Source organism: Bufo gargarizans, chromosome 3 (genome assembly GCF_014858855.1).
Source record: "Bufo gargarizans isolate SCDJY-AF-19 chromosome 3, ASM1485885v1, whole genome shotgun sequence".
NCBI classification, from domain to species: Eukaryota; Metazoa; Chordata; class Amphibia; order Anura; family Bufonidae; genus Bufo; species Bufo gargarizans.
In genome coordinates, this window is record NC_058082.1 from 255,139,171 (window position 1) to 255,166,455 (window position 27,285).

At 45.7% G+C, this 27,285-nt stretch overlaps 1 protein-coding gene across 1 annotated transcript in view; it reads right to left on the reverse strand.

Annotated features, from left to right (window-relative positions):
* The window catches only part of LOC122933230 (T-cell receptor-associated transmembrane adapter 1), a 73,054-nt gene that overhangs the window by 20,322 nt on the left and 25,447 nt on the right, over window positions 1-27,285 (reverse strand). The window contains 3 exon segments of the mRNA XM_044288090.1: window positions 10,111-10,172; window positions 19,269-19,305; window positions 26,638-26,739. Coding sequence (XP_044144025.1) covers window positions 10,111-10,172; window positions 19,269-19,305; window positions 26,638-26,739 — 201 coding nt within the window.

Below are 27,285 nucleotides of genomic sequence, written 5' to 3' on the forward strand. Positions count from 1 at the left end.
CGGACCCATTCAAGTCAATGGGTCCGTGAAAGAACACGGATGCACACAAGATTGGCATCCGTGTCCGTGATCCGTGGCCGTAGGTTACTTTCATACAGACGGATCCGAAGATCCGTCTGCATAAAAACTTCGTGAAAACTCAGATCCGACAGTATATTCTAACACAGAGGCGTTCCCATGGTGATGGGGACGCTTCTAGTTAGAATATACTACAAACTGTGTACATGACTTCCCCTCTGCTGCCTGGCAGCACCTGATCTCTTACAGGGGGCCGTGATCAGCACAATTAACCCCTCAGGTGCGGCACCTGAAGGGGTTAATTGTGCTATCATAGCCCCCTGTAAGAGATCCGGGCTGCCAGGCAGCAGGGGGCAGACCCCCCTCCCTCCCCAGTTTAAATTTCATTGGTGGCCAGTGCGCCCCCCCCCCCTCTATTGTAATAATAGCATTGGTGGCACAGTGTGCGGCCCCCCTCCCTCCCTCTATTGCATTAACATTGGTAGCAGTGTGCGCCCCCCCCCTTCCTCCCTCTATTGTTTTAATACATTGGTGGCAGTGTGCACCCCCCCCCCTTTCTCCCTCTATTCTTTTAATACATTGGTGGCAGTGTGCGCCCCCCCCCTTCCTCCCTCTATTCTTTTAATACATTGGTGGCAGTGTGCGGCTGAGTCTAGACTACGTCTGTTATGGGCAGCTGATACTGGTTGGAATGATGCTGCACTCCGAAGTCAATTTTGCCATGGTCTTTCAGAGGGATTGAAAGATGCATTTGCCTTTCATGAGAGGCCTACCTCCTTGGACTCTGCCATGTCTCAGGCCGTTCGTATTGACAGGCGTCTTAGAGAGAGAGGAGAGATCACTCCTTCCTGTCATACTCAATCCCAGGACAGTGCAGTGGTCTCATTCAGTGCGCAGGGGTCTCAGTCGCTGTCAACCCCTTCTGAGCAGGAGCCCATGCAGCTGGGGTTGATTGCCTCTGACAATAGAAGATTCAGCCCGCATGGGAAGGTTTGTTTTTGTTGTGGAGGTATAAATCATTTGGCAAATGTTTGTCCCTCTAGTAGATTCAGGCAGTTTTTTGGGAGTAATAAAGAAACAAAACGGAAAAAAATCCTTTAAAAATGTTCCATCTGTTAACATTGGCAGGGTTGAGGCGGAAATTGAAGGTTTTCCGTTTGCTTGTAGTTCCTGTTTTGTCCTGCCTGCCAGGGTGGCGCTAGAGAGCGAGAACATTTTTTGTGAGATTTTTGTAGATAGTGGAGCAGCTGTCAATCTCATTGATAATCAATTTGCGATAACTCATGGTTTCCAGGTATGCACTTTGGGAAAGGATATTCCTGTTTTTGCTATTGATTCCGCTCCACTTTCTCAGAAATCATTAAAGGGCATAGTTCACAATATCCGTTTGATTGTGAGTGATGCTCATGTTGAGGATGTGTCATGTTTCATCCTTAGCGGATTGCCTACTCCTCTAGTGTTGGGGCTACCCTGGCTCACTAAATATAACCCCACCATTGATTGGCAAGCGAGGCAAATAAATGGTTGGAGTAACTTTTGCAGAGAGAATTGCCTCACGACATCTGTTTCTGAGGTTTCTACTAAGACTGTACCATCTTTTCTCTCTGAATTTTCGGATGTCTTCTCTGAGAGTGGAGTTCAGGATTTGCACCCGCACAGGGAGTACGATTGCCCTATTAATCTCATCCCAGGCGCCAAGCTGCCTAAATCTCGTTTATACAATCTCTCCCAACCTGAAAGGGTCGCTATGTGTGCTTATATCTCTGAGAGTTTGAGGAGAGGACACATACCACCCTCGAAGTCACCTGTTGCCGCTGTTTTTTTCTTTGTTAAGAAAAAAGATGGTTCTTTAAGACCTTGTCTGGATTTCAGGGAGCTGAACAGTATCACAATTTGTGACCCTTATCCGCTTCCTCTGATCCCGGATCTGTTTAACCAGATTGTTTTTTCCAAATTAGATCTAAGAGGGGCATACAACCTGGTCAGGGTCAGAGAAGGAGACGAATGGAAGACGGCCTTCAATACCCCTGAGGGCCATTTTGAGAATTTGGTTATGCCTTTTGGTTTGATGAATGCTCCAGCTGTTTTTCAGCATTTTGTGAACAGCATTTTTTATCATTTAATGGGGAAATTTGTATTAGGGTATTTGGATGACATTTTGATTTTTTCTCCTGATTTCAAAACTCATAAGGAACACTTACGTCAGGTCTTGTTCATCCTGTGGGAGAATAAATTGTACGCGAAACTGGAAAAATGTGTGTTTGCGGTTCCAGAAATTCAATTTCTGGGGTTTCTTCTCTCCGCTTCTGGTTTTCGCATGGACCCCGAGAAGGATCGCGCTGTGCTTGAGTGGGAGCTTCTTGAGAATCAGAAGGCGCTGATGCGTTTTTTGGGCTTTGCGAATTATTAAAGGAAGTTTATTTTGAATTATTCCTCTGTTGTTAAACCACTCACTGATATGACTAGAAAGGGGGTAGATTTTTCTTCCTGGTCGGTAGAGGCGCGTAAGGCCTTTTTTAATATCAAGGAGAGTTTTGCTTCCGCTCCCATCTTGGTACAACCTGATATTTCTCTACCCTTCATAGTTGAGGTTGATGCTTCTGAGGTGGGTGTAGGTGCGGTCTTGTCTCAAGGTTCCTCTCCTGCCAAATGGCGACCGTGTGCCTTTTTCTCGAAGAAACTCTCCTCCGCAGAGAGAAATTACGGTGTGGGAGATAGGGAGTTGTTGGCCATCAATTTGGCTTTTGAGGAATGGCGCCATTGGCTAGAGGGAGCCAGACACCCTATTACCGTGTTTACTGACCATAAAAATCTGGCCTACTTGGAGTCAGCCAAGCGTCTGAACCCGAGACAGGCCAGATGGTCTTTGTTCTTTTCAAGGTTTAATTTTGTTGTCACGTTCCGCCCTGGGGTTAAGAATGTGAAGGCAGATGCCCTGTCACGTTGTTTTCCGGGAGGTGGGAATTTTGAAGACCCGGGTCCCATTTTGGCTGAAGGTGTGGTGGTCTCTGCTCTTTTTCCTGAATTGGAGGCAGAGGTGCAGGCAGCCCAGTCAGAGGCTCCTGATCTTTGTCCTCCTGGAAGGTTGTTTGTGCCTCTCGCTTTAAGACACAAGATTTTTAAGGAACACCACAATACGGTCCTTGCTGGGCACCCGGGGGCAAGAGCCACAGTGGATCTCATCGCTCGGAGATTCTGGTGGCCGGCGCTTCGTAAGTCGGTTGAGGGTTTTGTGGCAGCCTGCGAGACCTGCGCTCGTGCCAAAGTCCCTCATTCACGGCCATCAGGTCCTCTCCTTCCCTTACCCATTCCTTCCCGTCCTTGGACACATCTGTCCATGGACTTCATTACGGACCTGCCTCGTTCCTCGGGGAAGACTGTGATTCTGGTGGTGGTGGACCGTTTTAGCAAAATGGTGCATTTCATCCCTCTTCCTGGCTTGCCCAATGCTAAGACGCTGGCGCAGGCATTTATTGATCACATTGTCAAATTGCATGGTATTCCTTCAGACATAGTCTCTGATAGGGGCACATAGTTTGTTTCCAGATTCTGGAAGGCTTTCTGTTCTCGCTTGGGGGTTCGGTTGTCATTCTCTTCTGCTTTCCACCCGGAGTCGAATGGCCAGACAGAGCGCGTCAATCAGAATCTGGAGACATATCTGCGCTGTTTTGTGGCGGAGAATCAGGAGGATTGGTGTTCTTTTTTGTCCCTTGCTGAGTTTGCTTTAAATAACCGTCGTCAGGAGTCCTCTGATAAGTCACCATTTTTTGGTGCATATGGGTTTCATCTGCAGTTTTGGACATTCTCGAGAGAGGGGTCTTCTGGTTTACCTGATGAGGACAGATTCTCCTCGTCTTTGTCATCTATTTGGCAAAAGATTCAGGATAATCTAAAGAGCATGAGTGAGAGATATAAGCGTGTGGCGGATAAGAGACGTGTGCCTGGTCCGGACCTGAATGTTGGTGATCTGGTGTGGTTGTCTACTAAGAATATCAAATTGAAGGTCCCCCCCTGGAAGTTGGGTCCTAAGTTTATTGGGCCTTACAAAATCTTGTCTGTCATCAATCCTGTTGCCTACCGTCTTGATCTTCCTCAGACTTGGAAGATCCATAATGTTTTTCATAAGTCCTTATTAAAACCTTATGTCCAACCCATTGTACCCTCGTCTTTGCCTCCTCCTCAGATTATGGTTGATGGTAATCTTGAATTTCAGGTCTCTAGGATTGTGGATTCTCGTGTTGTCCGCGGTTCTCTCCAGTACCTCGTTCATTGGGAGGGTTATGGTCCTGAGGAGAGGATGTGGGTCCCAGTGACGGACATTAAGGCCACTCGTCTCATCAGGGCTTTCCATAGGTCCCATCCTGAGAAGGTGGGCTCTGAGTGTCCAGAGTCCACTCGTAGAAGGAGGGGTACTGTCACCACCAGACATCTGAGAAGCTGACAGATGCCTTTCAGAACCTCCTCCTTGAGCTTCCTTTGTTTTGCTTTCAGTTCCTCATCTCGTTAGCCTCTCTCAGCTGTCATGTAGTTGTACTGATTGCATCCCTTTAAATTCCTCCCCATAGTGCATCAGTTTGCGGTTTATATTACTTCCTGGAGTGTGTGTGCATGCTGATCCTACTTCCCAGTCTTCTACAAGATAAGTGTTGTGCATTCATTTGTGTTTTTCTGTTTGCTGGATCCCAGGTGACCCTGACTCCCTCCGTAACTAGTGTAGGGAGCCGGTGGTCGTGTCCCCTCACTATTATAGGGTGTTCAGGTGTTATACAGTCGAGGTACGAGGATATGCGATCATCTACCATTGGGATTTTTGCATAGGCTGAGCAGTCAGGGAGAGTGCCAGGTCTGATGCAGGGGTCTCCCTTTTTGTTCCTTAGTTCTGGATCCAGTGAGTCGTACATGCATTTTGTGTTGTCTTGTTTCCTGTACACCTTCCGTGACAGCAGCAGGCCCTCAACCATAATTTTTTGGATGTTCTGCTCATCAGCAGGCCCTTAACCATAATCTTTTCGATGGTCAGCTCAGCAGCAGGCCCTCAACCATAATTTTTTCGATAGTCAGCACAGCAGCAAGCACTCGCCCCTAATGTTTCAGAGAGTCAGCTCAGCAGCAGACCCTCACCCCTAATGTTTTAGATGGTCAGATCAGCAGCAGGCCCTCACCCCTAATGTTTTAGAGGGTCACCAGCAGGACCTTGCTCCTAATGTTTTTGAGGGTCACCAGCAGGCCAGCAATCATAATTTTTCAAGGGTGTGTATAATGCCCTACTTTATGTGTAATAAAGGGTGTATTGGAGTGCCGGTTCCTTGTAATTTCTGGCAGCCCTTTCACTTAGTGCATAGGCTTTATCAGTGTAGGAGTCCCACTACCTGAACAATTGTACCACAATGTGAATGAGGCCCTCCTTTATGTGATATACAGGTTGTATTGGAGTGCCTCTTCCTTGTAATTTCTGGCAGCACTTGCACTTTATATAAAAGTAAATATACAGGAAAGAATGTTTTCTAATATTTTTTCCTCTAAAATCGATTTTATCTTCGGGTTTGTGCATATTATTGTCAGTCTGTAAATTGGCGTACAACTCGGACAACATCGTTCCCAGCAGCGACCTGGGAGTCCAAGATGCATCCAGACATCCTCCCCATGCTGTTCCCGAACCATTTCAGTGGTGTTTCAATCAATTTCTGACATTTTTATGTAAACCAGACACCCTCCCCACTTTAAAGCAGGGGTGCCTGGTTTAATGCTTGGGTTCTCCCATTGACTTAAATTGTGCTCGGGTGCTCGGTAGAGCACCGAGCATCCCGAGGTGCCCCGAGGTGGGGGCTCATTTTTTGTTGGAAGAGGTAACGGTTTGATTGGTACTATTTTGGGGTACGTACAGTATGTCTTTTTGATCGCTTGGTATTACATTTTTTGTGATGTAAGATGACAAAAATTGGCTACCTGAAGTGGTATATCATGTGATATTATTTTATAGAGCAGGTTGTTACGGAAATTTGCACACTAATCCCCTAAAGTACTCCTGTCTAATAAGTACTTGCATAAAGGCCACCACAAAGGCAGTACAGCTGGCACCACCCAGTGGGACCACTAAAGTTTGGGGATAATTTTCCTATAGTCTGATAATGTGCCTCAAATTAATATATTATTATATCAGAAACAACAGTCATGATGGCCGAATCACCGTTACGACTTTCTTTATACAGTCTTTCTTTATACTGTCTATAAAGAAAGATTTTAGGATTGACAGGAACATAACTAGAAAATCCTACATGACAGCAAACGTTTTACACTTTTACAGTTTGCAAATGCAAGGATGTAATTTAAAATCTTTCTTTAACACAGTAGTCATATGGTTTTTCCGCAACGTGTGAATTTTCAAAACCCCATCATGTTGCAAATTTTTATTTTTATTCTTTTCATCTTCACAATTTCCTTTCACAGTTTATGGAACAACATAGCAAAAAATTAGATTTTGCCACAAAAAAAACAACCTGTTAAAGGTAATAGCAGATGTGGTTGTAGCCAAGGGACATTTAATAATATACAGTCTCCATAGCACTTATTTTGGCCGTCTCTTTCAGAGGTACCACTGGTTCTTGTTTCTAACCAAACTGTTTGGCATTCCAGTATTGCACAATGAGAATTTTCCCATTTTGGATTTCATAATTGTATTAGATTCACAAAGGCATAGTCTTCAGTGACAAGTCCAAGCTGCAAACAGCATAACTGATTCAAAATAATATCCAGTTACTTCAGACGTATTCATCTAATAGCCCTTCTGCTGCCCGAGGTGAAAATTTTAATGGTGCCCCCCCCATGCCAAATTCTCAACCTAACCCCTTCCTTCTAGCCTTACTGTTAAAGACATAGTTGGAAAACATTACATACAGTGCAACAAAACATACAGGGTAATGCATCACCACATACCTCTTACATCCAGTGATGTCTGCTCTGATGTAGATGTAGATGTTCTGTTTCCTCATCTTCTCCATTCAGACCAGAATGCCATGATGATTTCCTTCAGGCATCTATTTTAGGCTACTTTCACACTAGCGGCAGCCTTCTCCGGCAGGCTGTTCCGGCCGGTAAACACCTGCCGGATCCCTGCTGCCGCTAGTGCAAGCGTGCCGCCAGGGGTCCGCTCTGGCCCCATTGACTACAATGGGGGCGGGCTGGAGTTCTGGCGGCAGCATGGCAAACATGCCGAGAGGCGGCCGAAATAAAACTATGACATGTAGTTTTATTCCGGCCGCCTCTCGGCTGGAGAAGGCTGCCGCTAGTGTGAAAGTAGCCTTAGACATAGAAAATTATCTAAATCTACGACAGCAAGTAGATTTAGGTCGGCGCCTCTACAAAACATAGCTCCAAATTCACTATTTAGTGCCGACAGAAGAAACAAAGACATTCTACTTTTTCATCTTCCTCCCACCTTCTGACAGTACAAAAAATACCTCCTTACAATGTGCACCAGTACCAAAAATATCCCTTTATAATGTACACCAGTGCATAAAATGCCTTCTGTGTTCTAGTTCAAAAAATTCCCCCTCTTTGTGCCTCAGTAGAACCTCTGTCCCCACAGTACTCCCCATAATGTGTGCCAGTAAAAACGATGCCCCTTTATGTGTGTCACTACAAAGGGGGTCATTTATTATTAGATATACTCCAATTTTTGGTGTACAGGTCCTTCTCAAAAAATTAGCATATTGTGATAAAGTTCATTATTTTCTGTAATGTACTGATAAACATTAGACTTTCATTCATTTTAGATTCATTACACACAACTGAAGTAGTTCAAGCCTTTTATTATTTTAATATTGATGATTTTGGCATACAGCTCATGAAAACCCCAAATTCCTATCTAAAAAAATTAGCATATTTCATCCGACCAATAAAAGAAAAGTGTTTTTAATACAAAAAAAGTCAACCTTCAAATAATTATGTTCAGTTATGCACTCAATACTTGGTCGGGAATCCTTTTGCAGAAATGACTGCTTCAATGCGGCGTGGCATGGACGCAATCAGCCTGTGGCACTGCTGAGGTGTTATGGAGGCCCAGGATGCTTCGATAGCGGCCTTAAGCTCATCCAGAGTGTTGGGTCTTGCGTCTCTCAACTTTCTCTTCCCAATATCCCACAGATTCTCTATGGGGTTCAGGTCAGGAGAGTTGGCAGGCCAATTGAGCACAGTAATACCATGGTAAGTAAACCATTTACCAGTGGTTTTGGCACTGTGAGCAGGTGCCAGTTCGTGCTGAAAAATGACATCTTCATCTCCATAAAGCTTTTCAGCAGATGGAAGCATGAAGTGCTCCAAAATCTCCTGATAGCTAGCTGCATTGACCCTGCCCTTGATAAAACACAGTGGACCAACACCAGCAGCTGACATGGCACCCCAGACCATCACTGACTGTGGGTACTTGACACTGGACTTCAGGCATTTTGGCATTTCCCTCTCCCCAGTCTTCCTCCAGACTCTGGCACCTTGATTCCCGAATGACATGCAAAATTTGCTTTCATCCGAAAAAAGTACTTTGGACCACTGAGCAACAGTCCAGTGCTGCTTCTCTGTAGCCCAGGTCAGGCGCTTCTGCCGCTGTTTCTGGTTCAAAAGTGGCTTGACCTTGGGAATGCAGCACCTGTAGCCCATTTCCTGCACACGCCTGTACACGGTGGCTCTGGATGTTTCTACTCCAGACTCAGTCCACTGCTTCCGCAGGTCCCCCAAGGTCTGGAATCGGTCCTTCTCCACAATCTTCCTCAGGGTCCGGTAACCTCTTCTCGTTGTGCAGCGTTTTCTGCCACACTTTTTCCTTCCCACAGACTTCCCACTGAGGTGCCTTGATACAGCACTCTGGGAACAGCCTATTCGTTTAGAAATTTTGTTCTGTGTCTTACCCTCTTGCTTGAGGGTGTCAATGATGGCCTTCTGGACAGCAGTCAGGTCGGCAGTCTTACCCATGATTGCGGTTTTGAGTAATGAACCAGGCTGGGAGTTTTTAAAAGCCTCAGGAATCTTTTGCAGGTGTTTAGAGTTAATCAGTTGATTCAGATGATTAGGTTAATAGCTCGTTTAGAGAACCTTTTCATGATATGCTAATTTTTTTAGATAGGAATTTTGGGTTTTCATGAGCTGTATGCCAAAATCATCAATATTAAAACAATAAAAGGCTTGAACTACTTCAGTTGGTGTGTAATGAATCTAAAATATATGAAAGTCTAATGTTTATCAGTACATTACAGAAAATAATGAACTTTATCACAATATGCTAATTTTTTTAGAAGGACCTGTATATCTATCGCAGACTCGGTTGCAAAGAGTATTTGCAGTTGAATTTGCAACTTTTCCCTGCTCACGCCAAGTCTAAAAAAGGGGGTGTTCCGATACATCCCAATTATCATTTTCTACGCCTTTTTTAGGCATAGAAAATGATCTAAATCTACTCCAGCAAGGGATCTGGCATAGATTTAGGCTGATGGTGGATCGCCAGTGCAAGGGGTATTAAGACTTGCGTCTAAAACACTGGTCTTAATAAATGACCCCAAAAATGCCCCTATTTAGTGCCGCAAGTTAAAACAATGCACCCATCATGGTCCTCTCCGCACACACCCCCCCCCCCACCACCACCACCATAGTGGCCCAACAGCATGGTGCCAAATAAAATATTATAAACTCAAATACTTACCTCTATGTAGCTGTCAGCGATGTGGTGCAGACCTCTTCCAGCCTGTTCCATCAGCTGTACAATGCCTGGCTCAGATGGCGCAATGATGATTACATCATTGCGCTGCCTATGCCGGCCTCTGATAGGCTATAGTCACTAGGCCTGAAGCCTATAAGAGGTAACAGCAAGGAAGGGAGGCATCGTTCTCATGCCCGGCCATAGCATTCAACATTATCTCATTCTGAGGAAGCATTTATTTCCCATGGCACTGCCTCCGCCCCTACTTGTCTCCAGGTCACGGTGTGCCTATGGGCTCCCCTGGCTTTGGGGCCTGGTCACAAATGCGACCACTGAGACCCTTACAGTTACGTGACTGGTTACCATTTCATTAAGTCACAAATTTTATAAAATTGATGTCCACTTACCAAGAATTGGATAACTGAGATTGCCATAAATTGGGTTATTTTCCATATACTGCTGGTCATACCTGCAGAAAGAGAAGATTCATATAATTTTCCTTTGCAAAGTTAAAAACATTGAGAGTTATTTAATAGTTACATTCCAATAAGAAATACATGATTCATGTGTACAATGAGCTTTTACTCATGTCTGGTATTTAGTTCCCCAAGTGCTAACCCCTAAAAACACAGCTCTAGGGAACAGATACAAGGAAATGAAAAATTGTCCAGTGTTAGGAAACAGCAACATTAGAAAGGACCCGTTCCCATGGTCAGTGTTTTGGTCAGTATTTTCCAACAGTTTTTGTACGCCAAAACTCAAAACTTCCCATTATACTTCATGTTTGTAAAAGCCCCTCCTGGTCTCAGCTTACAAATTTGGATGAAAGACAAAAAAAAATTGACAAGTGTGAAATAGATCAAATAGGAGCATTTCTGTCAGGTGGCTCTAAGGAGCAGGTGATAGTGGTTTCAGCTGTTGAAAATGCTTCAGGTGGTAATGTGTTTTTTCGAATGTGGCTTTTCTAGTGACTCTAAAATAGAGGAAAAAAGGCCATGTTTTCCAGGATTTGGGACTTGGGGCTCATGTACATGACCATATGTATTTTGCTGTCCGCAAAATACGGATGATGTCCGTGTGCTTTTCGTATTTTGCGGAACGAAACAGATGGCCGCTAATAAACAGTCCTCTCCTTGTCCAGAAAGCGGACAATAATAGGAAATGCTCTACTTTTTTGCGGAAAGGACATACGGAAATGGAAGTAACTTTCTTTTTTTTGCAGATCTATTGAAATGAATGGTTTCACATACAGTCCACAAAAAAAACGGAATGGAAAAAATATGTTTGTGTGTATGAGCCCTTAAAGGTGTTCTTTGAGAATGATTTAAAATTGCCGCCAGCACCCTGTCTTAGGGTACTTTCACACTTGCGGCAGAGGATTCCGGCAATCCGAACGCAAACAGATGGCATTTGTCAGACGGATCAGGATGCAGAACGAAGAAAAACCGGCACTCCAATTTTCTTTTATCAAAAGGATTTATTGGTCACTTATGTGACGCAAAAGACACCTGTGAATGTCGAAATGCGCGTCACATGAGTGACCAATAATTCCTTTTGAGCAAAGAAAATTGGAGTGCCGGTTTTTCTTCGTTGTGCAGACTTCGGGATTACATCCGCAAGACTGAGCACCCGCCGACTAACGTACAGTGCTGCCTGACCTTACCATACATGGATCAGGATGCGGATCCGTCTGACAAATGCATTGAAATACCGGATCCGTCTCTCCGGTGTCATCCGGAAAAACGGATCCGGTATTAACTTTTTTTGCATTTTTAAAGGTCTGCGCATGTGCAGACTGGAAAGCCGGATCCATTTTGCCAGAACACTTAATGCCAGATCCGGCACTAATACACTTCAATGTAAATGAATGCCGGATCCAGCATTCCGACAAGTGTTCGGGATTTTTCTCGGAAGAGAAAACTGTAGTATGCTGCAGTATTTTCTCTGTCCAAAAACCATAAGAGGGACTGAACTGCTGCATACTGATGCATACTGAACAGAATGCTCTCCATTCAGAATGCATTAGGATAAAACTGATCAGTTTTTTTCCGGTATTGAGCCCCTAGGACAAAACTTAATACTGGAAAAGAAAAACGCTAGTGTGAAAGTACCCTTAGACTGTGACCTACAGTAGACTGGTTGCCACCACTTGCAGATTTGCCTAAGGGGTGTAAGTTTGCAGGGCCTCACTGGATAATACACTGCTGTACGATAGATAGTAATGATGCTATCCTGCCTATGATATGTCATCATGGCTATGCAGCCTGACAAGAAAACTCACCAATGTGTGGTATAGTGCCAGTGTGTAGTGTGTAATGAGGCCCCAGCCCCTCGCCCCTCTAGTCAGCCCTGCAAGTGGAGTCAAGTCCTTCTCAAATTCTAGGGCAGGTTTCTGGCGTAATGTTAAATCATTTCCGGAGAACCCATTTAAAGGGTCTTCCAGGATTGCTATGGTAATTAACAGTTATGCTCATGTAGTTACTTATCTCCTACATCTTCCCCGTGTTTTTTTTTTCAATTTGGACTCTACTATGTAAACAAGTCACTCAGGTTTGTTTCCATCCTGTATGCTGTATCCTTTCAAACCCATGATGCACTTCTCCTTCCTCTTCCACAGCTCCAGTACTGCCCTAAAAATGCCCAGCTAGTTTATAGCTCCTTCTATCAAGCTAGTTACATACCGTAGACACTCCCCTATCACTGCCCCTGTTGCTGCTTTGACATGCCCATGGACTTGACATCACAAGAAATAAGAAAGAGCTACATAGACATGACCATTAGTGTTGATCGAGCACCAAAGTGCTCTGGTGCTCTGGCCGAACACATCAGGATGCACCGAGCACCCGAGTATAATGTAAGTCAATGGGAGAACCCAAGCATTAAACCAGGCACCCTCTGCTCTGAAGATGGGATGGTGCCTGGTTCATAGGAAAAGGTCAGAAATTGATTTAAACACCACTGAAATCGTTCGGGAACAGCATGGGGAGGATGTCTGGATGCATCTTGGACTCCCAGGTCGCTGCTGGGAATGATGTTGTCCGAGTAGTACGCCACAAATCGATTTTAGAGAAAAAATTGTTAGGAAACATTGTTTCCTGTATATATACTTGTATATAAAGTGCAAGTGCTGCCAAAAATTACAAGGAAGAGGCACTCAGATACAACCTGTATATCACATAAAGGAGAGCCTCTTTCACATTGTGGTAGAATTGTTAATGTAGTGGGACTCCTACACTGATAAAGCCTATGCACTAAGTGAAAGGGCTGCCAAAAATTACAAGGAACCGGCACTCCAATACACCCTTTGTTAAACATAAAGGAGAGCATAATTTGCAGCCTTGAAAAATTATGATTGATGGCCTGCTGGTGACCCTCAAAAACATTTGGAGCAAGGGCCTGCTGATCTGACCATCTAAAACATTATGGGCGAGGGCCTGCTGCCGCTTTGGTGACTCTAGATAACCTGGGGCCGATCGCACGTCCCTGTGACGGCGACAATCAATTCGGATGTCTGCCCTATCAATTTTCGATGTTATTTTCAGCTCAAACCATGGTGACCACGGGTAACGGTGAATCAGTGTTCGATTCCGGAGAGGGAGCCTGAGAAACGGCTACGTCTACCACATCCAAGCATGGCAGCATGCGCGCAAATTACTTATTAGGCATAATTAGGTGAGGGCCTGCAGGTGATCTGACCCTGTAAAAGATTTTAGGTGCAGGCCTGCAAGTGAGCTGACCCTGTAAAAGATTGTAGGTGAGGTCCTGCTGGTGAGCTGACCCTGTAAAACATTATATGTGAAGGGCATATATGCGAGGGCATTATATGTGACGAATAAGCATGTTGATATGATGGAAGAGGAGAAGGAGGATGAGAAAAGGAGGATTCAAACATATACCGTTGTTTGTGGTGGAAGGGGTGCATGGGAATACAGTGTATTCAGTACATTATAAACAACACATTTAAAGTGCCTTTATGTTCATCAGCTTTCCTCTGGTGGAGTCGAGAAGTCATGGTCAATCCAGGCCTTGTTCATTTTTTATAGGAGTCAACCTGTCTGCATTTTCAGTTGACAGGCAGATACGCTTATCTGTTATAATGCCACCAGCAGTACTCAATACCCGCTCAGAGCAAAACGCTGGCGGCAGGGCAGGCCAGCACCACTAAGGCGTAGAACGCCAGTTCGTGACTCGTGTCCAGCTTGGACACCCAGCATTGAGGACGCTGACATGGTCTGCTATGTACTCCTCCACCATCTTCCAAAATGTTTCCCTCCTTGCGACACTAGGCCGCGCATCAGGTTGAGGGTGCTGGCGGAGTGTCATGAAACTGTCCCAGGCTTTGGACAGTGTCACCCTGCCTTTGTTGGAACTGCTGTGTGTTCCCCTGGTCTCCCCTCCTTGGTTGCCCAAGGAACTACAGAGTGTGCCGCCAGCGTTATCAGATGGAAATTTTTGGAGCAATTTTTCAACAAGAATCTTCTGGTATTGCACCGTTTTGCTCATCCTCTCCACCAGAGGAATGAGAGATGAGAAGTTCTCTTTGTAGTGGGGGTCAAGAAGGTTGAACAACCAGTAATCAGTGTTGGCCAAAATGCGTATAACTCGAGTGTCACAGGAAAGGCAGCATAACATAAAGTCAGCCATGTGTGCCAGAGTCCCAACAGACAAGACTTTGCTGTTCTCATCACGAGGATCACTCTCAGTCTCCTCACCCTCTTCCTTCTCTTCGGCCCTCCATTCTGAACAGATGGAATACACCTACTGTGGGTACTACCCTCTGTAGCGGAGGCAACCGTCTCCTAATCCTCCTCCTCATCATCATCCAATTCGCGCTGAGAATACAAACGGAGGGTGGTCTGGCTATCACCCTGTGTACTGTCTTCCCCCGTTTCCACCTCTTCCACATGCAAAGCGTCCTCCTTTATTGTGAGAAGCGAGCGTTTCAGTAGACACAGAGGTGGGATGGTTACGCTGATAATAGCGGCATCGCCGCTCACCATGGAATACACCTGCTGTGGGTACTACCCTCTGTAGCCGATGCAACCGCCTCCTGCTCCTCCTCCTCCTCATCATCCAATTCGCGCTGAGAAGACGAACGGAGGGTGGTTTGGCTATCACCCTATGTACTGTCTTCCCCCATTTCCACCTCTTCCACATGCAAAGCGTCCTCCTTCATTGTGAGCAGCGAGCGTTTCAGTAGACACAGAAGTGGGATGGTTACGCTGATAATAGCGGCATCGCCGCTCACCATCTGTGTTGATTCCTCAAAGTTGTGTAAATCCTCACAGAGGTCAGACATCCATGCCCACTCGTCGCTTGTGAAGAGCGGAAGCTGACTGGAAAGGCGACGACCATGTTGCAGCTGGTATTCCACTACTGCCCTCTGCTGCTCACAAAGCCTGGCCAACATGTGGAACGTCGAGTTCCAGCACGTGCTCACGTCGCACAACAGCCGGTGAGCTGGCAATTTCAAGCACTGCTGCAGCGTTGACAGACCGGCTGAAGCTATTGATGACTTGCGGTAATGTGCACACATGTGGCGCACCTTCACCAGTAGCTCAGATAAATTGGGGTAGGTTTTGAGAAACAGCTGAACCACTAAGTTTAAGACATGGGCTAGGCATGGGATGTGTGTGAGCTTGCCGAGCTCTAAAGCCGCCTTCAATTTACGGCCATTATCAGACACAACCATGCCTGGTTCTAGGTTGAGTAGCGAGAGCCACAGCTCAGTCTGGTCTCTTATCCCCTGCCAGAGCTCTGCGGTGGTGTGCTGTTTGTCCCCTAAGCATATCAGCTTCAGCAGGGCCTGTTGCCGCTTCCCCACTGCAGTGCTACACTGTTCCAGCTACTGACTGATGACTGACTGGTGCTGCACGCAAATAATTCAGAGGTGGAAGTGGAGGAGAAGGCGGAGGAGGAGAAGTGGGGGTTGGAGCCATTAATGTAGGTGGTGGCGGAAACCCTGATTGAATTAGGGCCCGCAATCCTTGGCACTTGTGCCATTCCAGGGTACGACTCACTCCTGGCCTCAACATTTACCCAGTGTGCCGTCAGGGAAATGTAGAGTCCCTTTTGCCAAATTCACTTGTCCATTTGTTCGTGGTTACTGCGTTGGTCAGGGCACGTGTGATGTTACGGAACACATGTTGGTATAAGGTGGGCACGGCACACCATAAAAAATTGTGGCGGCTGGGGACTGCGTAACGCGGGACAGCCGCCGACATCAGGCTGCGGAAGGCCTCAGTGTCCACAAGCCTAAATGGCAACATTTCCGGGGCCAGTAATTTGGAAAGCTGCGCATTTAGTGCTATGGCCTGTGGGTGGGTGGCTGAGTATTTTCTTGGCATTCAAATGCCTGGGGTAAGGACATTTGGACGTTGCGCTGGGACACAGAAGTGGATGTGGTCGCTGATGGTGCTTGCGAAGGTCCAGGTGCAGGGCGGGAGGCATCCGGGCCTGCGCCTTTGATAGGGGATTGTCCAGCATGTAACACAGGGGAAGAGAAGGCAGTTGTGTGACCTGCAGAAACAGATTGTGGACCAAGGCGTTCATACCACTTATTACGGTGCTTGGATGCCATGTGGCGGATCATGCTGGTGGTGGTGAGGTTGCTAGTGTTCACGCCCTGGCTCATTTTGGTACGGCACAGGTTGCAAACTACTATTCTTTTGTCGTCCGCACTTTCCTCAACAAAGCGCCATACTGAGGAACACATACCCCTTTCCGCAAGGGGGTGCTCTGTGGAACAATTGTGGGCCTGTTTGGTGTGGCCCGCCTTTTCTCTTTTGACATCAAACTACCTCTTCCAGCCTGTTGCGGTGCTGCAGATCCCTCCCTCTCTGTACTGCTGTCCTCACTTGGCTTTCCACCTTCCCAGGTTGGGTCAGTGACTTCATCGTCTACCACCTCCTCTTCCACTTACTAACTCTGATCATCATCCTGACTTGTTGACCTAACCACTACCTCAGTGATTGACAACCGAATCTTATCCTCTTCATCAACCTCTTGAAACAGTAGTTGCTGTTGAGTTATTGGCAACTGTGTCTCATCATCATCCACCTCATTAAACAGTAATTGCCGTTCCCCACCGTCATCTTCCTGTGATTGTGGATGCTCAAGAGTCTGGGAATCAGGGCACAAGATCTGTCCGTCTTCAAGCGTGCTTGGCGAAAGGGCCAATTCAAGGAATAACACAGAAAAGAGCTTCTCAGAATATCCGAGTGTGGGATCACTTGTTTTCCCAGACTATCCATGGTGGGAGGAAGGAGGATCAGGGTGGGGATTGGGTTGAGCAGACTCTTGGCTACTGAGACTGGACTTGGTGGAAGACAGGGTGGTGCTTAACTGACTGGAAGCATTATCTGCTGCAATCTAACCGACCACCTGGTCGCACTGGTCTGACTGCAAGAGTGGTGTCCTGCGCCGCCCTGCAAACTGGGACATGAAGTTAGGTATCGTGGATGATTGTTTTTCTTGTGCTCTGGCAGCAGGCACAGTTTCACCGCTCCCAGGGCCACGGCCTCTACATGGACCATCAGCATCACGGCCACTGCCACGTTCCTTACTGCTCGCCTTCTTCATATTAAATGTTATCTATGATTGAAAGTCTTACACGTGCAGTAGCGTAGGATTTAGAAGTGTATCTGCAAACAAATTTAAAAAGGTATTTGGGATGTGGAAATGCCACACAGGAGATATCCTGCAGGTAATGTCAATGCTATCATCAGCGGCTAATGAAAAATTACAGGGAATGTCACAGGTATTTGGGATGAGGAAACATTATACAGGAGAGGTACCACCGGTAATGTCACTGTCCACAGGGTCTACGCAAAAAAGTACACTGTATGTCACAGATAAATTTTTTAAGTGCACACATTACACTGCAGATGTTGCCCTGGTAATGTCACTATCAGAAGCAGACACCGTCTATTGACAAAGTACACTGTATGTCACAGATATTTTTCGGGTGCGCACACTTTACACAGCAGATGTGGCGCAGCTAATGTCAATGTCCGCAGTGGACACCGTCTACGGAAAAAGGACACTGTATGTTACTGATACATTTTTTCAGCGCACACGTCACACTGCAGATGTGGCACTGGTTATGTCAAAAAGGACACTGTATGTCAAAGATAGTTTTTGGATGTGCACACTTTACACAGGAGATGTGGCACAGCTAATGTCACTGTCAGGAGCGGACACCGTCTATTTAAAAAAGTACACTGGATGTCATATATTTTTGGGATGCGCACACTTTACACTGGAGATGTGGCGCAGCTAATGCCACTATCTGCAGCGGACAACGTCTACTGAAAAACTGGATGTCAGATATTTTTTGAGTGCGCACACTTTACGCTGGAGATGTGGCGCAGCTAATGTCACTTTCCGCAGCGGACGCCATCTACAGAAAAAGGACACTGGATGTCACAGATTTATTTTGGATGCACATACTTTACACTGGAGATGTGGCACAGCTAATGTCACTGTCTGCTGCGGCCTAACTATTGTATTCTATTCAGCGCAGGATGCGCTAAAAATAGATATTGCCGCCACACACAATAGTCCTTAGAAGGACTTTTGGGTATGTAAAGTTTGAGCAATTTAGCGCAGGGTGCGCTAAAAATATAGATTGCTCTGAAAAGGTCTCTGAAACGTTTTGGTGGTAAAAATATTCTTAAATCACTCCCTACACTGTCTGTCCCTTCCTCAGCACAGTTCTCCCTGACTAAGAATGAGCCAAACATGCGTCATTGGGTGCTATATAGCACCCGATGATGAGTTCCGGCCATCCAATCAATGTAATGCCAGCAGTCAACATGGGTACAGCTTTACAGTGAGGGCATTACTTATCTGCACGTTTATTGGCTGCACAACAGTCAAGAAACGTGCGGGGCGGAGACTCAAGCATCGCGCTCAAGTAGATGCAGTATTCAGACGAACACCGCCATGTGCCGAATTGGTGTTCGGCCGAGCATGCTCGATCATCACTAATGGCCATGTGAATACAGCCCAGAACACAATTTCATAGCAATAAAAGCCAGCACTAGGGGGAGCTCAGTGCATAAGAATTTATACAATCACCAGAGAAACTGTAATAATCTCTTTGCATTGAGCTCCCCTAGTGCCAGCTGCACGAAAATGTAGTGTTTTCATGTTGAGTAGAGAAAAAATTGCACAATGCCACCCCCCGTCCCGGGCCCTATATAAGTTGTGTGGTCCACCATTGAATGTAGCCATGGACTAGTGTGGCTGTATCCTGTTTAAGACTCCATTGAAGGTATGCCACTGACTGTGCCTCTTCAGCTTTCATCGGTTCTGCTCTGCTCTTATGAGAACTGAGCATGTATATGTGTATCAGAATGCCCCTAATCCAGACATGCATGGGATTCTAATATTAACTTTATTAGAGAATTGCTTTTTGCGCAGCATTCGAATAGTGAGACCATACATTGTGGTGTTGAGGCAAATGTTTACTGAGATATTCAGAAAAAATCTTCCTCACAAGCCCAACTGTTATATAACAAAATGAAATAAAACAATGAAATACCATAATTACAATACATACCTCAAGGTGACCTGGCTGCAATATTTCATAGCTTTTACTGTGTTCAAATAAAATAGAAAAATTAGGAAATGTGGATATTAAAGGATTGTCAGTTTTTTTTAAAGTTATTTTTAAATTCTTGGTCAGATCATTTTTAGTTAATACAGAAATAGCCCTCTTTCAGCATTTCTAATAACAAGGTACATAAATCCTGTGTGGCACTGGAAAACCTAATACGGTAGATCCATGCATTGCAATACATCATTGATTTTTTTAGTGGCACTACGCAAAAATTTAATACTTGCTGCAGAGTTACCCCACAGATCAGATGAGGCTTCCAGAAGGACAGCAAGTGGTCAGCACACAAGCTTCTTCTATTCATACCATATTTAAGGCCTAGGTTGGCTTTGGATAGAAAAAATGATAACTTTATATTCTGGGATTTTTCTATGGCCCAAACATATGTGAAAAGATTTATCTTTTGGCATAAGTTTAAAGGGGTTGCCCAAGGAAGATATTTTTGAAAAGGCCCAATTGGTTAAAAAAAAGTAATGATTACTTACCTCATCAATCCCCAACCGCTGCTGTTTCAATTTTGCTCTAGTCCCTACTGCGATCTACTTTTTAGTCCCGGCTGGAAATGCCCACTCAGGCAGTCACTGGCAGATGTGGGCCTGGAAACCAGAGCAGCCTCAGAATGACAGAGGTAGGGGATCAGTGAGTTGCATACTTTTATATTTTTATTTTCAACCAATTTTGGTCCTTTTAAAACAAACATTATCCACACACTTACATGCACTCCTCACCTGGTACAACCCCTTTCATAGTTTAATATCTGGACGTGTTTATTGACATAATTTAAAATCTTGGTCTGCCACACAATTCTACCCATACATTTTTCACATACAGCTGACCATACTATTTAGAGGAGTGAAAAAGAAAATGCACCAAACTCAGTATGAATAGAGCCTTAAAGGAGTTTTCCGGGAAAATAATATTCAAGACCTATTCTCAGAATGGATCATCAAAATTAGATCGGCGGGGTCCCACACCCAGAGCTCCAGCCAATCAGCTGGTTGAAAAGAAGACTGCCCATCGTAGCAGTGCAGCCTTCCCTTCACTGTTAAGGGGGTTGTCTGGGTTCAGAGCTGGACCCAGACATACCCATAATTTCACCCAGGCAGCCCCCCTGATGTTAACATCGGAGCAGTTCATGATCTGATGCGCTCCCTTGCCCTGCACTGGATAGCGCAGGGCTTGGGCTCTATAATTTACAATAACACGCTGCCGGAGGCTTCCACCCAGCAGTGTGTTCGGTGACATCACCCGTTTTACAGGCTGGGGCAGCGCTAAAGCCCCCCCCATCAGTGCCAGCGATGTCACCGGGCTCACTGCTGGGCAGAAGCCTCCGCCTGGCAGCCCTAAGAAGAGCCCATTCCGTCACCGGAACTCCAGAAAATGCCATTGTCCTGCGCGATTCAGCTCTGAACTCGGACAACCCCTTTAACCTGCTCACCATCAGCATCACAGCGGTGAGCCGGTGTAATTACAAGCCGCCCCATTCACTTCTATGGGACAGCTCGCTCTTATACACTTAAACAGGAAAGATCCGTACATGCACATAGCAGTGTAGTGTATGCAGATTTCCTGTGCAAATTTTTAGGCAGATTGTGTTTGCATAGAAGATTTCTTTATTCTCTTATCTGACCAAAAGTAGCAAAGTTCGCTCAACAATTTCTCTTAGCTACACTGTAAGGCCTCTTGCACATGACCGTATGGCCTCCGAGACATACGGTCCGTGAGCGGGCCATATGTCCCGGAGCGGCATTGATCGTGCGCTCTGGAGTACACAGCATCATAGATTACACAATGATGCTGTGCACGTTGGGCCGCCCGTGGGACTATTGTCCTGCACTCATAAAATCATATGAGTGTGGGACAATAGCCCCGCGGGTGGCCCAACGTCAACAGCATCATTGTAATCTATGATACTGTGTACTCAGGGCCTGCGCTACCATAAGGCAGACCAAGCGGCTGCCTTAGGGCGCGCCCTGCGCAGAGAAGGGGAGGGCGGAAGATTGAATGACCTTTTTTTTTTTATCACTTACTTGCGATTGAATTTGTGCCGCAGCGTCGCCGCCCGCCCGCCCGCCCAGCCTGCGTATGGCGGCAACACGGTCACGTGGGCTCAGGCGAGGAGGGCGTGACTGGTGAGTGGCACCGCGGCGGCAGGAAGCAGGGACTAGAGGCGAGCTGACTGACTTTGTCTGACTCACACAGCCATCAGCCAGATTGCAAACGCAGCCAGCAGGACAGGTGTGTTAGGGTAGGTTATCAATGATGAGATGAGCGCTGGCGCACTAGCGCCAGAGGCTGAGCGCACCGCATACATGTTTTTTTAAGAAAATTATTATACAACAACAATCATTAATATTGGGGGGGGGGTGACCATGACATGATGGAGGGAGGGGGGACAATGTAAATGTCTGTACAGTTGTACTCTGTAGTCTCATGTGACTGTGACATGGGAATGGGGCCTGGGCCAGGGAGGGTCGGCCAGGGAGGATGATGTGCCATGGGGGGGAGATATGTGACACAATAGGGGGTGATGATGTGATCATGGATGGGGCCGGGTTGGTTGATGTGCCATGGGGGGGAAGAGAAATGTGACAACATGGATGGAGGGGGAGAAATATGTCAACATGGATGGAGGGGGAAGAAATGTGACAACATGGATGGAGGGGGGAGAAATGTGACAACGTGGATGGAGGGGGGAGAAATGTGACAACGTGGATGGAGGGGGGAGAAATGTGGCAACATGGATGGAGGGGGAGAAATGTAACAACATGGATGGAGGGGGAGAAATGTGTCAACATGGATGGAAGGGGGAGAAATGTGGCAACATGGATGGAAGGGGGAGAAATGTGGCAACATGGATGGAGGGGGAGAAATGTGACAACATGGATGGAGGGGGGATAAATGTGACAACATGGATGGAGGGGGGAGAAATGTGGCAACATGGATGGAGGGGGAGAAATGTAACAACATGGATGGAGGGGGAGAAATGTGTCAACATGGATGGAAGGGGGAGAAATGTGGCAACATGGATGGAGGGGGAGAAATGTGACAACATGGATGGAGGGGGAGAAATGTGACAACATGGATGAGGGGGAGAAATGTGACAACATAGATGGAGGGGGAAGAAATGTGACAACATGGATGGAGGGGGGAGAAATGTGGCAACATGGATGGAGGGGGAGAAATGTGACAACATGGATGGAGGGGGAGAAATGTGGCAACATGGATGGAGGGGGATAAATTTGACAATATGGATGGAGGGGCGAGAAATGTGAGGGCTGATGTGACACAGGTGATTTGACAGGGAGGGGTGAGAAATGTGACATTGAGGTGGTGAAATGTGACATGGGGGCTTATGGCTGACATAGGGGGCTGGTGGCTGACATGGGGGGCTGATCTGAGGCATTGGGGGGCTGATCTGAGGTCTGATTAACATTGGGGGTCTGATTGCTGGTCTGACCTGAGGTGTAATGGAATATTTTTTTTTTATTGTTCTCCTCTAAAACCTAGGTGCTTTTTAGAGGGCGAAAAATACGGTCCTCAAACCAGCGATTGTCTGAGGCAGAGCAAAGATACCAGGACCACACAGAGGAGAAGCCAGCTGCTGCAGACGGGACCAGGGCCAGGTGAGCTGCTGGGGGGGTGCACCAAAATGTAGCTTTGCTTGTGTTGGCAAAAATCCTTGCACCGGCCCTGTGTGTACTGCTATGCGCACGATCAATGCCGCTCTGGGACATATGGCCCGCTCACGGACCGTATGTCTCAGAGGGCATACAGTCATGTGTAAGAGGCCTAAGTAACATGTATCATTGTATGTGACCATCCAGGGTGATGCCACATTTGCAAGCTTTATGATGCAGTTGTTTTAAGCCAAAATCATGAGTGGATTATAAAAGAAGAGAATTTATAAAAGAAATACAAGTTCTCTGCTGTTTTAAATTCACTCCGGGTATGTTTTCAAAGACTGCAGGAAAAACATGCACATGTCACAGTACCCCCAGGGTGTAGAAGACCATGTAGACCCTAATCAGCGAAGAGATTCAAATTTTGAACAGGTTCCCTACTTTGCGTGCAAGATGTCCGCTGTGTAGTGCACCTAAAAAAAATATTCCTAACCTAATGACCGATTTCATACATTATATGAAAGTTGGGTCTCACTCCCCTTTTTCTAAAATGTCCCCTCCCATCCTTGGTTGAGCTTGATGGACGTATGTCTTTTTTCAACCATATTAACTATGTAATTACTATGTAACTATATATTAACCTTCAATTCAAATACATTTTTTTGAAAGCAACAGTGCTTTCCTATACATTTTGAGGTTACCCCACATAAAAATTAAAAACATCCATTACTTATAGATTTATATGTGCACATTCATAGGCAGGCATAGACCATTCAGTTAGATTGTGTCAAAAAGGAGAAGATATGTGGTTTGGGCACCACACCACAGTAAGTCCACTTTAAAGGGGTTGGCTAGTGGCCACTTTGTTACATGTTATGCTTATTTACATATATTCTGGGCAGCTTCTGTTATCTTGTGGTGTTTGCATCCCTGTTCTTTTTTTTTTTTTTTTGGGCCTTTGGCTGCTCCTGTATAAAGTGTACGTGCATTGTGTTGGCAGCGCTGGCCCCCCTTATAGACGTCATTCAAAATGGTTCCTCTCACAAACCCCCATCTTTACGGCTGTGCGTGCTCCTCCTATCTGCTCTAATGTGCAGACTCCATGTCCAGAGTGCTGCGCCTGCACTGTGGAAGTTTTTTTATGCCGCAGATGTCCCCCTACTATCTATCTCGCCCGGCTTCAGACTGGAGCGTGCGCACTGGCATTCGGTACTCCAGTGCTCTCTCCTATTCAGCACCTGTGGATCATTATCCTCTTCTTTATAATGTGGTTGTACTGCGCAGGGAAAAGAAGATGCCGGGAATCGTTGCCTGCACAGTACAACCGCATTGGCCAGCATCATAAAGACGAGGATAGACCCACAGGTGCTGAATAGGAGTGAGCACTAGAGCAGATAAGAGCAGTGCATTAGAGCAGATAGGGGGAGCACGCACAGACGTGAAGATGGGGGTTTGGGACAGGAACCATTTTGAATGACGTCTATAAGAGGGGCCAGCGCTGTAGCCCCAGCCAAAAAGAGGCCAAAAAAGACAGGGATGCAAACCACAGAATAACAGAAGCTGCCACAGAATATATGTAAGTAAGCACAACATGTAACAAAGTTGCCAACTCTTTTAAGTCCTCTTGAACTTAAAGGGATATTACGGTTGTTACAAGTTATTCCCTATCCAGTATTAGATCAGTGGGGGTCCTACCACTGGGACCCTCACCAATCACGAAAACGGGTACTCCGTACCCCCTGAAATAAACACAGCATCAGATCGAGCAGGCAAACTGCCGCTGCATTCATCTCTACTGGAGTTCTTAAAGGGAGTCTTTCACCTAATCTGAGCGTTTTAGACCTTTGACCCTCATTACAATGTTACCTTTGTTTTATGTGTCCCTCATCCAGATATTGAAAAAAAAACACTTTTTAAACGTATGCAAATGATCTTCTGAAGGTGCCCAGGGGCGGCGTTACTGTACCCAGAAAAACACACCTCTTTCAGCCCTCTGGCCCACCCTTCTGTCCTATTATTACCTCCTGCTCTGCCTCCAACCGGCGAACGTCACAAGTGGCAAGAGAAGTCAGGCTGGGAACTGGACCGCACCTGCACACTGCTCTGCCCATTATGAGCAGAGGAGCAGCTTTTCATATTGCGCATGCGCCGGCCAACTAAAGACAGTCAACCGATGCATGCGCAATATGAAAAGCTGTTCCTCTGCCCATAATGGGCAGAGTATTGCGCAGGTGCGGGCCAGTTCCCAGCCTGACTTCTTCTCTTGTCGCTTGTGACGTCCACCGGCTGGAGGCAGAGGAGGAGGTAATAATAAGACAGAAGGGCGGGCCAGAGGGCTGAAAGAGGTGTGTTTTTCTGGGCACATCGCCCAGTATCGCCGCCCCTGGGCACCTTTAGAAGCTCATTTACATACGTTTAAAAAGTGTTTTTTTCAATATTTGATCGAGGGACACATAAAACAAAGATAACATTGTAATGAGGGTCAAAGAGACCATGTTGTCTAAAACGCTCAGATTAGGTGAAAGACTCCCTTTAAGACAACCGAGTATGGTGCTCAGCTATTTAAGGAACTCCCATAGAAATAAATGGAGCGGAAGTTCAGGTACCTGACCTGGTGCTCTATTGTTGTGGGAGCCCCAGCAATTGTTATTACCCCTATCCTCTGGATAGGGGATAACTTTTAACAAGCAGAATACATCTGTAATCCAATAGAAATGTTGTGGAAGGACGTGAAGTGAGCAGTTCATGGGAGGAAACAATAACAGAATTTAAACTTTTATGGATGAATGGGCTAAAATTCCTCCAAGCCAATATGCAGGACTAATCAACAACTACCGGAAATGTTTCGTTGCAGTTATTGCCACACAAGGGATACTGAAATTAAAGGTTCACATACTTTTTCCACTCACAGATGTATGATACTGGATCATTTTTCTCAATAAATTAATGATCATGTCTAATATTTTGACTCATTTGTTTGATTTGGTCATATTTATCAACTTTTAAGACTTTGAAAAACTGATGTGGTTTTAGGTCAAATTTATGCAAAAATGTAGAAAATTCTAAAGGGTTTACAAATGTTCATGAACCACTGTATGTCACTGTAAACAGCCTGCAAATACAGAACAAGAGGCAGTGATGGACAAATGCTGTGCCAGTACTGCGGATCTCATCTCAAGAACAGCTATAGGAGGAGGTGGGAGAAAGAGGAAACAACATGGATAAACTGTGAGCTGTCTCCTTCTCATTCGGAACAGACCTTCAGCAGGAGGAGTTACAACACTAGTTCTATTGTAAGTGCAGGAGCAACTTGGGAGCTGTAATCAGCTGTGGCACTGCGGATAAAATAAAAACTGCTGGACCATATCGGGAGCACTGCTTCTCCCCAGTTCTGCAAACAAGCTGTAATTTTAGCAACCTGTTTGGCAGAACCAGGGAGAACCAGCTGGATCCTACCCATCGCCATAATAACTCTCATGGCTGAGAATTTGTATCTAGTCTACACATATCTTAGAGACGTAATCTAGACTGGATACAATTGTATACAAAGTATTAGGTCTGTACATCTCTTCAGCCTCTGGATGTTTATAAATATTTTCATATGCACTGACAGCAAATATAAATCTGGAAAATAGTGAGAAAGTACAGTGTAATACATTGTCTAAAGTAAATGTTAAATAAAGACTTACCTTTTCTGTGTTTTTTTGCACACTGTGCAATATTAATCATTAACGATAATATGAAAGCCAATGAAATTATCACCAGTGGCACCAGCAGCTCCACACAGTATGCTAAAGATACAAATAAAATGGTACTTGGTTATGTTTACACTGTTATTTGTCCTAAGTGAGTCTATTAATCGAATCTTTATCCAGGGCTATATGGACACTTGTATATATGCAGCATCATACTGGCCCACCAGAGTATTAGAGGATCCCCAGGTGGCCAAGGCTCTGATACCATAGTAGGCCCCAAAGGTCTGGAGAAAAAAAAGTGGAGCCTTTGAAGCCAATAACTTGCCACTATGATCTATTTCTATCAAATTAAACCAATTACATTTCATTGATTATATGGGGGTTGGGCCCCTCGAATAATTTCCTCTGGTGGTCCCAAGGAATCCCAGTCCGACTCTCTATATATGACATGTTCATCAGTTGTCAGTCTCATTACTGAGTTGTTTCACTCCAAAGTTGCACAAACTGCAGCTAAAGTAATTTGTTAACCATACTCTGAGCTGTAATAGGGCACGCATATACTTCTGTGGGGCCCTACTATACTTCCATATTTCTATAAGGAGGCATGCAGATGCAATAGTATGACTATATATATGAATAAAC